At 39.8% G+C, this 14,369-nt stretch overlaps 2 protein-coding genes and 1 pseudogene across 5 annotated transcripts in view; 1 reads left to right on the top strand and 2 right to left on the bottom strand.

Moving 5' to 3' along the window:
• Positions 1 to 14,369, bottom strand: part of LOC309666475 (protein ILRUN pseudogene) — a 725,371-nt pseudogene that overhangs the window by 39,000 nt on the left and 672,002 nt on the right. The gene's annotated exons all lie outside the window — the stretch shown is intronic.
• GRM3 (glutamate metabotropic receptor 3) overlaps positions 1 to 14,369 on the bottom strand; it is a 237,490-nt gene that overhangs the window by 109,646 nt on the left and 113,475 nt on the right. The window lies entirely within an intron of this gene.
• LOC309665798 (uncharacterized protein) overlaps positions 5,294 to 14,369 on the top strand; it is a 437,009-nt gene continuing 427,933 nt past the window's right edge. For all 3 annotated transcript variants that reach the window (XM_082472531.1, XM_082472530.1, XM_082472529.1), the window contains exon 1: positions 5,294 to 5,367. In XM_082472531.1, coding sequence (XP_082328657.1) covers positions 5,313 to 5,367 — 55 coding nt within the window. In that variant the 5' untranslated portion in view covers positions 5,294 to 5,312. The remainder of the gene's footprint in view (positions 5,368 to 14,369) is intronic.

The following is a 14,369-nucleotide window of genomic DNA, read 5'->3' as shown; positions in this document are numbered from 1 at the left end:
CATGATAATGCTGTTTGCAAATGACTCTTTACTATTTTATTTGTGGCCTAGAAAGTGGGAATTAAAGTGGAAAAATCAGTTGTTTTATTTTATTACCTACCTAATCATCCCAGATGATCTTCCCCTATTATATGCCCTTTGATGGTAGGACTGCCAGCACGTAGTACTTTTTATACATGCAGGAGAAAAGGCTGCCTTTGAATTTGAAAGTTGTAGCTGAGGCGGGTCTGTATGAAGCCAAGAAAAATGTGGCCTCGAGTTGACCTACATTTACTTAAGTTTTCGGTCGGGAGAATACTAAATTAGGAACTTGCCTATTTTCCTATTTCAAAGCTTCAGAGATGCATTCACTCATCAAATATTTATTGAACACCTACTTTGTGTGTGCTGGGCCATGAGCTGGATGCCTAGGATAGAAACTTTAATTGTAAACAAATGAACATTATGCCTGCTGTCAAATAATTTAAATGTTTGGATATTTTTATACAGAGAGTGATGGAAATGTACTCATTTCTGTTTCTTCCAACTATCTCCACCGTTTGTGAAAATCTTCACAATAAGTTTACAATTACCTTTAACATGGTAATTGTTAAGTGCTTGATTCAAAAAGCAATTCATGACATATTACATATATTATGTACGTTTACAAATTAGATATACAGAACTTAAAAACAAGTTGACTAACAACAATGTCCTGTAAAATAGTTTTCCTTAAGCCCTCTGACAGGGCGTCTTTAAGTAGCACTTAATGCAGTCTTAGAGAATTACCAGTTAAAAATCAATTAGAGTAATGTTTAAATACACTGTCTTAATATTTTCTTATTTACCTTTTCCTTAAAGCAGAACTTGAAATGATTAAGACTGTAGGGGCATGCATAATTTAAAAATACTTAGCATGATTTAAAATGAAGCCCGAAGAAATTGAACGAACAGGAAATTAAAACTTAACATTGAAAAATAGACACACACGCTTAATTCAAGGCAACTGTTTATCTCTGTGTAGCAGTTTATCGGATTGTGGGAAAGGGCAGCCACTACTTCTTTGCAGGTTCCTTTCATTATAAATCAGCCAGCAGCACATTTCCCAGATACACAGACTCTCTACTGCAGCCACATTCACATGCAGCCAGAGAGTTGCAGCTCTGCACTCAAAAGTTCTCCATTCAGGGACGAAGAGTGATGTGTCGACTGTAAACAAGCACGTGTAGCCCTCTCTGTAGGCAACCTGCTCACCAATGTTTTATTAATTGGTGCATGAATAGAATCTTAGGGGTTTGCTGTGAATATAACCCCTGAAAGATGTGGGCAGGAAGCATTTCTATATTCTGCATATGCTAATACATATTTTCCTTCCTCTCTTGACTTCGCCCAGGGACTTAGTGTCGGAAATGCAATCCAGTTTGACTCAATGAATAAGTAGTTTATCCAGGGGCGATCTAATGCCAGAACCACTCTTACTCTTTCCTAGAAATAAGCCCTTGAGTTGCTGAAAGGCTTCTGAGTGTGCTCAAAGCCTGCACACCCAACTGATCTGGAGAAAATTTAGGGTTAGTGCTAGCACGTGCAATTTGGCTATACGTTTGATTATAAAGTTTTCAGCTGCCAGAATTGTAGGCAGCAAGAGACATGGCCTTTGTTCTTAGACTACCATTTTCAAATGGGTAAACAGAGGCTGTAGCCATACTGGCATTTTTAATAGCAGGATGTATCACTGAACCATTCTACTTCGTTTAAGAAATTATTATGAGAAACTGACTATTTAATATCCAACCATTCTTAGCAGATCTAGCTTAAAATTTCTATTCCTTGTAAGCCTTCTGTATTACTTCAGCTGTAAGGCAGCCTAATTCCATTTGCTTAATTTCCTTATAGTTTGTGCTATGTTTATTATGATGATCATATTTTGTTTTATATTTATTTACATAGTTTTTAAAAATTGAAATCTAACAATTGGAATTTGTTCTTCTTTCCTCATTAGATTGTAAGCCACAGGATATCAAGGTCAATGCCTTAGACAATGTTGTATTTTCCACAGCAACTAACGTACATTATTGCCAAATGATAAATTCCAAATAGCATCTAAGTTTTTGAGAGATTGATCAGAAGACTGGAAAAATGATTTGGAAATTCCATTCAGAGAATAAAGAAGATAGCTGAAAAGATCCGTTTTATTTTTTTTTCAAAATGATGCTATCATAGGTCAAGATTCAACTTCGGCACTAGAGAAATTTGGCCTCAGTAGCTCTGGTCTTTCCTTTAAATTGCTGATTTTTAAGGAAAAAAATAAAGTAAAATTGGAAAAGTTGAGAGCACGTGGAGAAATTAGAAAGATTAGGAAATGCATTGTCCCTCAGAGAGATTAGGAGGAATGGAAAGCAGCACACCAAATAACAGGTTATGTTCCATGAAAGTATGAATGACAAGGCAGAAGAGTGGAGGCCAGGCCTATGTATTAAGATTTGAAGTTAGGGAGGCTAGTTCTGCTTTCTCTCAAGTTTCTCTAGTTTGAGGAAGCTTGAAATCCCACCATAAATAAAAAATTTCAAATAACCAAAAGCTTAAGTTGAGAACTGGAAACAAATTGATCAGACCCCTTCCTGTGAGCCTGTTTTATTCATAGAGAAGAAAAAAGAAGCCCAGGAACCCTACGTGACTACAGTGAAGAGGGGGACACTACCAACTGGGATGATGGAGCCAGAAAGGGATGTTGATGCTGCCACTTCACTAAACGGCCTTGGACCACCCTCCCCACCTCACAAAACATCAGGTCTCCAATTTCCTTTATCTTCTGAATTTAGAGGGAAGTGTCTTTATGAGGTAGGAAAACGCTGACAGTTGTGCTAAACTTTGGTCCTTAGGGTAATTGCTGGTCATTTACTTAAACAATAATATTAACTTGGGTTGGTCATTCAATATATATTATATTAAAGATTCATTTATTTCCCTTCAAAGTAAATCTTTATTTTTGTAAATATCAAAGGGTGCATTATTTTCCTGTGTGTGTGCGTGCATGTGTGTGTGTGTGTGTGTGTGTGTGTGTTGCTATTTCAGCTGTTTTTTCATCCTCAAGTTTCCTAACCTCATTACCAGCCTCGGAATTGGAGCCTCCCCAAACCCCCTGCAGTGTACCTTTGTCCTTTTCCTCTTAGAAGCTGCCAAGTCTACTAGAAGTTACAGGTTTGTCAGTGTGAACAGAGTACAGAAACTGGGTTTGTCAAAAGCTTTCCTTCTAGCTCTGGACAAAATAGTGAAGGGGAAGAAATGGAGGAATATTATTCACAGGAGAACATTTTTACCTATTAACAATATGATCCATCAGGTGGATATTATTAGTAATGTCCTGTGTGTATACTGTCCTTCCTCTTGAATAATGTCAAAGTGTTTTGCACAATGAATTAACTCTTATTGCTTCCTGCGTAGAGAGAGAGAGAAAGTAGGGCAAATTGTTCAAGATAGTAGTGAAAAGTAAATACAGAATTAGGATTTAAGAAGACTTTAATAATTATTTTCCAATCAAGTCTTACCAAAGAGAATGCATATCATACATGTTTCTGCAAAAATCTCACCCCCATCTAGCATATTCTCCTCAGTATGTAAATGGTAAAATGTTTGAAACAGCACTATCTTTGCCTGGTGCTAAATGAACTCTTTAGAGTATCTGTAGCCAGCTTCTGCTTCTGGCCATGTCATAGTAACTGGTATTAGATTTGCCTTCCTGCTGAAAATAGCTATAAAGCTGGACAAAACATACAAGGCAAACTATAATCTCTGAGAAAGAGAATCACACAAGGCCAGTGCCATGATTACCCTATTCCCCAACATTCTGCATGGGAGTGCTTTTCTGCCACGGTGCAGTGGCAGCCTTTTTGGCCTCCAGAGGCAGAGACTAGAGTTCTTGCCTTCTGAATTGTTTGCAATTTGTGGGGCAGAGAGCTGCATGGAAATGGTGAGCCTAAGGTCTGTGTTGTGCAAGGGTTAGGCTGGTTATACACAGAGTGAGACTCAGTGAGGCCTGGCAGAGATCATTTTCCTGCAGCAGGGTTGAGAGGGAAATATCAATATCAGAGGTCATGCATACAGAGAGGTATTGGAGTTCCAGCCCAGTTGGAGTAGAGAGAACACACTGGGCATTATTGCACTTTCAATAAAATTCCCAGAAAGTTTACCCTCCATGAGTAAGAATCAAGCTCTGGAATAAGGGGCATGCCCTAGGACTACATCCAAAATACACCTGCCTTAACAAAGAATAAAACTAAGCAAAGCTCAAATAATCCACAGTTATTTAAGTACCTGCTAAGGCAAAACTGAAAACTCTTAAAGGAAGTTGACATACTTGAGCCTGCCTGCAATATAATTCCACAGTATACAAGCCAAAATCACTTGACATGTAAGCAAACAGGAAAATGGGACCTGAAGTAAAGAGACAAAGCCTTCATTAGAAATAGGTCCCAAAATGATCCACATTCTAAACTTAGCAGATAAGGACTTTAAATAGTCTATTATAAAGATAAATTTGTTCGAAGACTTAAAAAAAAATGAAGGAGTAGATGAGGAATCTCAGCAGAGAATTGAAACTATGAAAAAAAAGCTGCAGAAAGTTTGGAACACAAAAGTAAATATCCAAAATAAATATTTAATTATCTAGTAAATATCTAAAAATAAAAACTTCATTGGGTGTATGTAGGGGAGCACAGCAGACTGGAGATGGCAAAATAGTCAGTAAACTTGAAGATCAGTGAAAAGTAATTATCTAATCTGACCTAATAGAAAAGACACTGAAAAAAATTTAACTAAAGCTTCAGAGTTCTTTTGAACAGTAAGCGGTCTAACACAGGTATAATCTGAGTTTCTTAAGTAGAGGAGGAAGAAGAAGAAAAAAATACTTGAGGAAATAATGGCTGAAAATTCCCCCAATTTGGTGATAAACGTAAGATTACAAAACCAATAAGCTCAGCAAACCCTAAGCAGGATAAATACAAATAAAACCCACGTAGGCAAATCATTGCCAAATTGATAAAACCAAAAATAAAGCGAAAACTTTGAAAACAGAGTGGAACAGCCCAATTAGTGGGTAACAATATGAATGAGGGATCACTTTCCTCAGAAACAATGGTGGCCATGATGCAATGGAATCTTTAAAGTTCTGGGAAAAAACTGGTTAAGTATCCCGGAATTCTACTTCTAGTTCAAATATACTTCAAGAATGAAGGTAAAATAAAAACTTTTTTCCAGGCAACTAAAACTGAGAGATTTCACTGCCGGCAGACTTACAGCAGAGAAATGCTAAAGGGATTACTTCAAAGGAAAAGGAAATGGCACCAGATGGAAAATCAAATCAACAGGAAAGAATGAAGAGCACCAGAAATGGTAAAAATGTGGTTCAATGTAGAAGAATACCTGTAAGTCTAACTATGAAGTATTGTCACGATGAGTTCATGAAAATTATATTTGTCACAAATTAAAAAATGGTAAGAAAAGATGAATTCCAATATTATTTGGTTTATCTTATAGTCTGATTTTACTTCTCCCTGTGTGTATATGTTTGCATTTATCCTAGATCTTTTTTTTTTTTTAACATCTTTATCGGAGTATAATTGCTTTACAATGGTGTGTTAGTTTCTGCTTTATAACAAAGTGAATCAGCTATACATATACATATATCCCCGTTATCTCCCCCCTCTTGCGTCTCCCTCCCACCCTCCCTATCTCACCCCTCTAGGTGGTCACAAAGCACTGAGCTGATCTCCCTGTGCTATGTGGCTGCTTCCCACTAGCTATCTATTTTACATTTCGTAGTGTATATATGTCCATGCCACTCTCTCACTTCGTCCCAGCTTACCCTTCCCCCTCCCCATGTCCTCAAGTCCATTCTCTACATCTGTGTCTTTATTCCTGTCCTGCCCCTAGGTTCTTCATGACCATTTTTTTTTTTTTTTTTAGATTTCATATATATGTGTTAGCATACGGTATTTGTTTTTCTCTTTCTGACTTACTTCACTCTGTATGACAGACTCTAGGTCCATCCACCTCACTACAAATAACTCAGTTTCATTTCTTTTTATGGCTGAGTAATATTCCATTGTATATATGTGCCACATCTTCTTTATCCATTCATCTGTCAATGGACACTTAGGTTGCTTCCATGTCCTGGCTATTGTAAATAGAGCTGCAATGAACATTGTGGTACATGACTCTTTGAATTATGGTTTTCTCAGAATATATGCCCAGTAGTTATCCTAGATCTTGTTAGCGGAAAACCTTTTTGCCCCTTCTGGAGTTCTGCTAAAAGAACAATCTCTTAATTCAAAGGCCATGCTTCTGAATGTAAGATGGGTCATAGCTGACAGCACGTTCTTCTTTATGATATAGCTGCAAATAGATTCAGTCAAGGTTGAAGCCCTGGTGGTACACACTGGTATAGTTGTTCTAGTTGTTAAAATATTGAAGTACTTTCATCCAGGTGGTGAATAGTCAATCTACCAAGCCCTTTGAATATTCCTCCGCTTCCCTGACTACTCTCATTCCCCCACTGCCTCCCTCAATTCCTTCATGGCCCAGCTAGAAAAGTGTTCAATTCTGGCAGAGTCGGGTCTTTAGGTTCCAGCCTCAAGAGGTATGGCTGCTGTTCATTTTCTTAACTTGATGCCAGTTGTTAAACTTTTTGCATATCACCCCTGAATTGACTTGCTGAATAAGATGTTGGAAATTTGGGGAATGTTTCAGTTTTAAACAGAATTCTTAACAGCTTGAACAAAACTGGATTTTTCCTTGTAGTTTGATGGGTTAGCATCCATTTCCAATTTTTCTGGAAACCATACCACAGTTTTCCTTTGGGAACCAACACTTATGTTCATAAAGCAAGGTGAGTCCATTCCTGGCTTGCTAGGTGGCTTGGGACACACATGACTAACCAGAGTGTGATATGTACCTGACCACAGCAGTTCATTCCAGAATGAGCCTGTGACCAAATCATTGCTAACCAGGGTTAATGTGAGAACATTTTCTAGAACCACCAGGAGAAAAGCATCCCCTTTCTGTCAGAGTGATGTAGAGGAATGGATGTAAGCCTGGAGCTGCTGGCAGCCACCTTACCACCATGAGGCAAGAGCCTGTCTGAGATGCAAAGCCAAGAGATGGAGAAATAGTGAGACCTGACAGTATTGTACATGCTATTTAATCCAGCTAAGATTTCCCAGTTATGTGAGATAATAAATTCCTCTTTGCTTATGTCAGTTTGAAATCTGTTTTATGTCACTTTTCATTAAATGATTCCTGAATAGAGCCTCGCTTTTTTCCCATCTCCTCCCTTAAAGATACTAAAATTTATTGAACAACTACTCTGTGCCAGAAACTATAATGTTCTAAGTAGATTATTTGATTTAATACCGTAACTTTCCTCCTACTCAGTTATGCCCTTCCACAGATGCCTGATGCTGTTCTGCATCTCAAATGGTACCAGGATTTGTGATGGTTTCCATTGTGTTACCCTATTTATGATGGGTTTTCCTAGAAATGCAACTACTCCAAAGCCGTACATTCCTTCATACTCTTATCAGAATTCCCATTTTCTCAATTCTCTTACTTATCACAAATAAAGTCATCTGATATATTAAGTCATCGGTTTTTAGCACATTAATGCAAGTTACTTTGTTACCTATTTAGGAATAGTCAAAGTTTTAAATGGGCCAAAACATTGGTTTAAAAAAAGAGAAACATTTTTAATCATGGTATTTTAGATACCTCAGTGTACAGACGATGAAGTATCAGGGCCTGATTAATATTCTTCAAGTTATAATAGCTGAGAACCCCATGCTCAAATAGAAACAACTTGGATATATATATTAGACACTGTGGGGTTGTGGGCTTAAACTTAATGCCATGAAATAGGCAATTAATTATCATTGACAAATCATCTCCAGCCCTTTCAGTCGCTGACATGACTTTAAAACCTATTCTCTCAGTTCTTGCTGAAAATTTTGGGGAAGTGTATTGGTGTGCTTTAGTTGGTTGGTATGAGCTCTCATGAGCCACTCATCAATATTTCTTCCCCAGTCCGTGTTCAGCGATGTCATGTTGATAGCTTCAAATTGGCCACGGTGGGAGTATTTACAGTGCAGAAATCAGCAAATGTTAATAACCAGTCCCTTCACAAGTCCCAAAGATCTAGTTGTTAAACATTTACCAGCACACCACTGGTGGTAAATTTAACCATGTGGCTGTAAAGTCCATTCCTAGAGAATGAAATACGAAGAGCCTGGGAAAGCAGTACAGCATCATGCTTTAGACAGTGTTTTTCTAACTGCAGATCACAAGCTATTCATGTGTCATGAAATATGTGAGTGAGTTGTAATGAGCATCTTAAAAGGAAATAGAAAAGTTTAAAATATATTAGTAAATATCAAAACAATGATCTAAGGCATGGAGTAAGGGTGAATATTATTTTCTAAAACTTTTTTCATGTGTATTTATGTGTGTATGCGTGTATGTTCTGGGTTACAGTGTAAAATAATTTCTTTCTGGGTCATGGTTAAAAAAAAAAAAAGGCTTGAAAGCCACTGTTTTACAATGTGGGCTCTGTTGTCAAACAAATGTTGCAATCTACTTCCTGGCCTTAGCATATGGCCCTCTCTCTGCCTCATTTTACACATGTGTAAAATGGAGATAAAATTAGCACCTATCTCGTGGGGCTGCTTTTAGGACTAAATGAAATAATTAACACGTAACATTAGCTCAATAATTGTTAGCTACTATTAGAATGATAGTAGTGAGGATAATTTGTCAACGGCTGCAGTGAATTGGGGAGGTATTCTGGACTCTCCATGTAACCACCTCTAGTTCAAAGCTAAGGTTGATCCAGGACTGCATACCTTTAACTACCTCATCTATTTCCTCCTTTAGTGAACAGACCACCTACTGCTAAGCCTCAGGCATCCTGTCTTTCTCCTGGCTGATGTTAAGGACCATTGTCACCTTGGGGAACTGCTGGCTGCCTGAGTGATGCAAGGTGGGCCCTAACTTCTAAGATGTCCAGTGAATTCTAGATTGTTCAGTGTTTATGTGTGCTAAGGACCATAAAATGCCTGGAGAAGATGGAAAGTGACCACCTAAGAAAAAGACGGAAGGTGCTCACAGCCAATTGATTTATTCTGCTTCTTCCGAAAAACCTGTTTTCATCCCTGCTCCCTTGATTCTCTCCTGTCATATTGAGTTTCATTGGGAGGCGCTGGGAACCCCTTCCCCTGGGTCAGTCCGGTCTAGGACGTTAAGTGACTCACATGCCAAGAGCAGATAGTTACTAAGATTCTGCCAGCAAGACTGTCTTGATTTTCATGATCCCAAAGCATTAGGGGCCTCAGCTACAGAGGGTTTGGGCCCCTGTGGCAGTACTAATGGTGTCTTTAAATTCCACGGCAACTCCTCTGCCTGTGCCAACAAGTCTGCACTGCCTTCTGCCCCCGTAGCCAGTCCCTGCCTGCCTTTCAGGGGGAATTGATCTTTCTGTTTTGGTCCACATCCAAATGTGGGGAGCTGCTAACACACAGCTGTAGCTTGAGTCATAGATTTTCAACTAGCTGGACTCTCGTGTCTCTTGGGTAGCTTGAACTTTTAAACTGGTTCCCACAACCTTAATCTGTGTTTTAAAAAAAAGACCAAGTTTAACACAAAGTCTTCCTATAACACAGCCTCAAGGTTTCCTTTCCTTTCCTTGTATACTGCCCAAGTCACCAGCATGAAATTTTGGTGCCTTGTTGTTGCACAAAGACCCATTTCCCCAGGCAATAAAGGGGTGGTGAGACACAAAAGAGTGCATATTGTATGAATCTGCTTATAGCAAAGCCAAAACCAAGCTAAAGTCATCTATGGTGTTGGAAGTGAGGATGGATTTCACTCTTGAGGATGTGGGAAGTTAATGACTGGAAGAAACATGAGAGTGCTTCTTGAGTGCTGGTAACTTTCTGTTTATTGATCTGGGTTCTTGTTTCACGGGGAGTGTTCAGTTTGTTAAAATTCATCGGGCTGCACAATTATGATGGATACACAATTAGGACGGGTGAAGTGTATGTATATTACACTTCAGTGAAAATTCAAAAAGAGAAAGCAAGGCTAAAGTGAAAAAGAATGGGGAACGTGGCTGCTCATTTTTTAAAATGATTTTACGACAAATTGGCCACAGGGGTACTGACATAAACTTACAGCTGTGGGCTTTTTGACAACACCAGCCCTGATGAGAGAATCCCTTAATGCCTGGTGAGAGGCCCTGGTGGAAAATGAGGTGACTTACTTTATCGAGAGTGAGTGTGGGCGATGCAGAGAGAGCCCTCCTTCTCATTATCATAGGAAGCCAGGCACTTTGTTTTCCTTCCTGCATTTAAGCAAAAACCAGGAGTCGGAGTGTAATTGACCCATACACCAGTCATAAGCAATCTGACAGTGGGTACCTGCAATTTAACAGCTCAGGCTGGACGGGACCAGAAAGGTGAACAGTGAGCTCCAATGAGAGGAGCCAAACTTCAGGCTCATTGTGAAGTGAGGCAACTGAGGCTGTCATAGTTTGAGTTCTGAAAAGCAAAGGGAACTAATCTTTGGTTTTCTAATGTTCCAGTGTTCAATAAATTCTGTTTAACAATTTTAAATACATTACTTACTGTATCTATTACATGCTAGACCCTCTGGTAGGTTCTAAGGATACAAGGATGAGTGGGACAGCATCCTGGCTAAATACAGTAAAAATACGGTTTCTTGGGACCATGATAACCATCAAAACCTAAATTTGGAATGTAAACCAAATTGATTTTGGCAGAGCACACTCCAATATGCCAAACCTGATGAGGACCCAAAGACTCCTGCCCTCATCGCCATAATCGTTTGCTTCTCCCACACAGGTTGCGATGATAGATTACCGTTTCAAGGCAGGATGGGCAAATCATCTGGCGGAGTTCCAAGGGCTGCAGGTACCACTGCCTTTTCCATAGGCAGTTAATCTTTTTTTTTTTTTTAACATCTTTATTGGAGTATAATTGCTTTACCATGGTGTGTTAGTTTCTGCTTTATAACAAAGTGAATCAGTTATACATATACATATATCCCCATATCTCTTCCCTCTTGCATCTCCCTCCCACCCTCCCTATCTCACCCCTCTAGGTGGTCACAAAGCACTGAGCTGATCTCCCTGTGCTATGTGGCTGCTTCCCACTAGCTATCTATTTTACATTTCGTAGTGTATATATGTCCATGCCACTCTCTCACTTGGTCACAGCTTACCCTTCCCCCTCCCCATGGCCTCGGCAGTTAATCTTTGAATCTGATCATCCTGCCTTCTGTGATGCCTGGTGCCATTTTAGACAAGTGCAAAACTGATGCCCACAGAGGCAAACTCATGGCCCAAGATCAAAATGTGAGTAAGTAGCAGTCCCGAGAATATATTTCCAGGCCTTTGCTTCTATTATCTTCCTTCCTTATGCTCCATGTTTTTGGTTACCATGGGCTTTCATATTGAAAAAGGTCACAAATAATTGTATGGAAAGTTGATTTTAATTATCCTTCTCATCCCATCTTTTAGGTACACGTTATTTTCTCTATGCTCAAGCCTTCACCAAATCCTGATTGCTGTTTTGACCACAGTAGCTCCAAACTTGGCTTTCTTTTCTCTGTTGCTACTGTGAGATGACATCAACCTTCTACTGGTCTTTGTTTCTGACTGCCGCAGCTGCCTTCTAGCTGGATGTCACACACCTCTCTTCTCTCCACTTCAGTCTATTCAACATATTGCTCTAAACCTGTGTTCTTTACCTGTGGTCCCTTGAACAGATTCAGACATCTTCTGCCAGTCTAAGTTTTGTGTTAGCATCACCAGTTTCAATCACTTTACCCATTCACTTCTTTTCTCTTCTCTCTTACAGACCATTTTCTTTAGCTCCTAGGAAACACCAACATAACATTTGATGCTTTCTGTTGTCATTCTTAACTCAGCATAATTTTCTAGTCTGGACAAGTTAATTCGGTTGGTTAGCTCATGGCACTGAGCGAAGTCTCCATCATTTGATTTGTCCCAGTTGCATTATTCTAGACAGAACTTGTGTCACATGTTTGGTCATAGTCTGTATTGCAGAAGCCTGCTATTGGTCATAAAGTAAACTGTTGGACACTCTTCCTGGCAAGCTTTGAATAGACCAGTTATCGTAGCTAGACTTAGGAGAACTAGCAGATCTGTGTAGGTTAGTATGGTCTTTTCTAGCGATGGGTGATGTATTGCCAGACAACACGTAGCAGGTGCGCCAGAATGATTTGTTGGCTATAAATCACTATTTTCTTGTTTCTTTCACACTTTACAGTAAATCGCAGTTTTCTCTTTCACTAGATCCTCATTCCTGAATGGAAAACGTAGTTAACATTTTTTTGAGCTTATTGGTAAGTTGTGGTCATTTACTCTTCCCAAGATTTCTGTTGTAAATAGATGAATAAGGCTGGTTTAGGGGCAGACTTGAGCACCTCTTGCTCAGGACTCTTCAGTCACTGAGCAGTAGAACAGATCTGATTCCCAGTTCTTTGGCCTTCCTTTTATTACTCCCTGCCTTTGAGAATTGTGTCCAAATATCCCAGGGAACAGATAAGAAGAGCGTGAGCTGTAAGACACCTTCAGGTGGCTTGAGTGTCTTTCTCGTGCTTCTCTTTCTTTGAATGCATTTGTGTTTGCTTCACTTAGATTCCTAAAGTATCATTGCCTCAAAATATTTTGTCTCGAGTCTATACGGGTTCTAGTTTAGTTTCGGGAGACCCTTTCCTCTAGGCCGTGACTCTTGGAGATGATCCTAACTAGGGAGGGGACCTTTGAACATGAATTTGTTTCTGCACCTGGCACCCACTAGCCTTCTCACCATGGCCATCTTTGGAGCCAAGTCCATCCACCGTCCAGATGTTTCTTTAACTTGTGGCTTAGCACAAGCCATTTCCACCTTACTGTTTAGCGAACATATCGAGTAATAACCTTGGGGAATTTCAAAAGCCCTGAACTGCAATTCCTGTTTGCAATTCCTGCAAAATTATCCCGGTGGTGTAGAAGCTGAACTAGCCAAGCATCCCCTCCACAGCCTGCCAGTGACCCATTTCACAGTGGGAGGGCTGCCACTTTATAAGGCCTGCGGTGGGACACACAGATGCTACCCAAAGGATGGTATGTCACATGACACCCAGAGGAAAACTGAATACCCAGGGAAAGCAGATTTTGTTCAAAAACTTTATTTCTTCATTAGGTCGAAAACCTGTAGTGTAAGAAGAATTAGAAACTGAGCTCTGATTTTATTGATGAGAAATAGCACCTTTAGTTAAAACTGCACAAAGAATGAGCATATGATGTCCTTAAATGTTACTGACGTCGCGTGGACTTTATATGAAACCCCTCACTAGAACCTTAGCATCTGAGTGTGTTCAATGCTGTCTCCATGTTGATCGAAACAAAGTTGCCCTCTAATACTCCCCTGGAATGCATTATTTGAGCTGTGAAGGCTTGATAGATGAGAGTCAAGAACAATGAAGGTATCTTTGACATGGGTGAGTCAAAAGAAGATAAGGGTTCTTTCTGGGGTTTTGAGTGGATTCTGTGACAATCAGTGACCAGGACAGTAGCCTAATTCCATGAAAAATTTCACGGTATACCTCTTTTTAAAAAATATTTTATTTATTTATTTATTTTCTTTATTTTTTTGGCCGTGTTGGGTCTTAGTTGCCGAATGTGGGATCTTCATTGAGGCATGAGGGATCTTTCGTTGTGGCACGTGGGCTCTTCGTTGTGGCGCCGGGCTTCTCTCTAGTTGTGGTGTGTGGGTTTTCTCTCTCTAGTTGTGGCTCGCGGGCTCCAGGGCGTGTGGGCTCTGTAGTTTGTGGCACACAGGCTCTCTAGTTGAGGCGCACAAGCTCAGTAGTTGTGGCGTGCGGGCTTAGTTGCCCTGCAGCATGTGGGATCTTAGTTCCCTGAGGGGGATCGAACCCGCGTCCCCTGCACTGGATGGCGGATACTTTACCACTGGACCACCAGGGAAGTCCCATACCTCTTAATGTACTAGCTCCACTGCTCCTTCCTCCAAATAGCCACTATCCTTGGCATCACTATTCGTGTTCTTGTTTTTAATATGTGTGAGTATTTGTAGATGATAAAATGTTTCAATAGGAAAGCCTTAGAAATAGTCCACATTGACCCTTGATCTTCTCCATTTTTCATATGAAGAATCTGAATCCCATGGGATAAGGAGATCCCTATTTTAGGATCTTGACTGAACACTTTGTTAAGGGCTCTTGCCCTGGATGAAATCTAGTCCGCATGTGGTGCCTATTTCTGTGGATGTAACACACTGCTAGATTCTTCCAATATATTT

This window comes from Balaenoptera physalus (genome assembly GCF_965194825.1).
Source record: "Balaenoptera physalus genome assembly, chromosome: 8".
In the NCBI taxonomy this organism is placed as follows: Eukaryota; Metazoa; Chordata; class Mammalia; order Artiodactyla; family Balaenopteridae; genus Balaenoptera; species Balaenoptera physalus.
The sequence above is the reverse complement of the archived record's forward strand: the minus strand, read 5'-3'. Positions and strand labels throughout refer to the sequence as shown.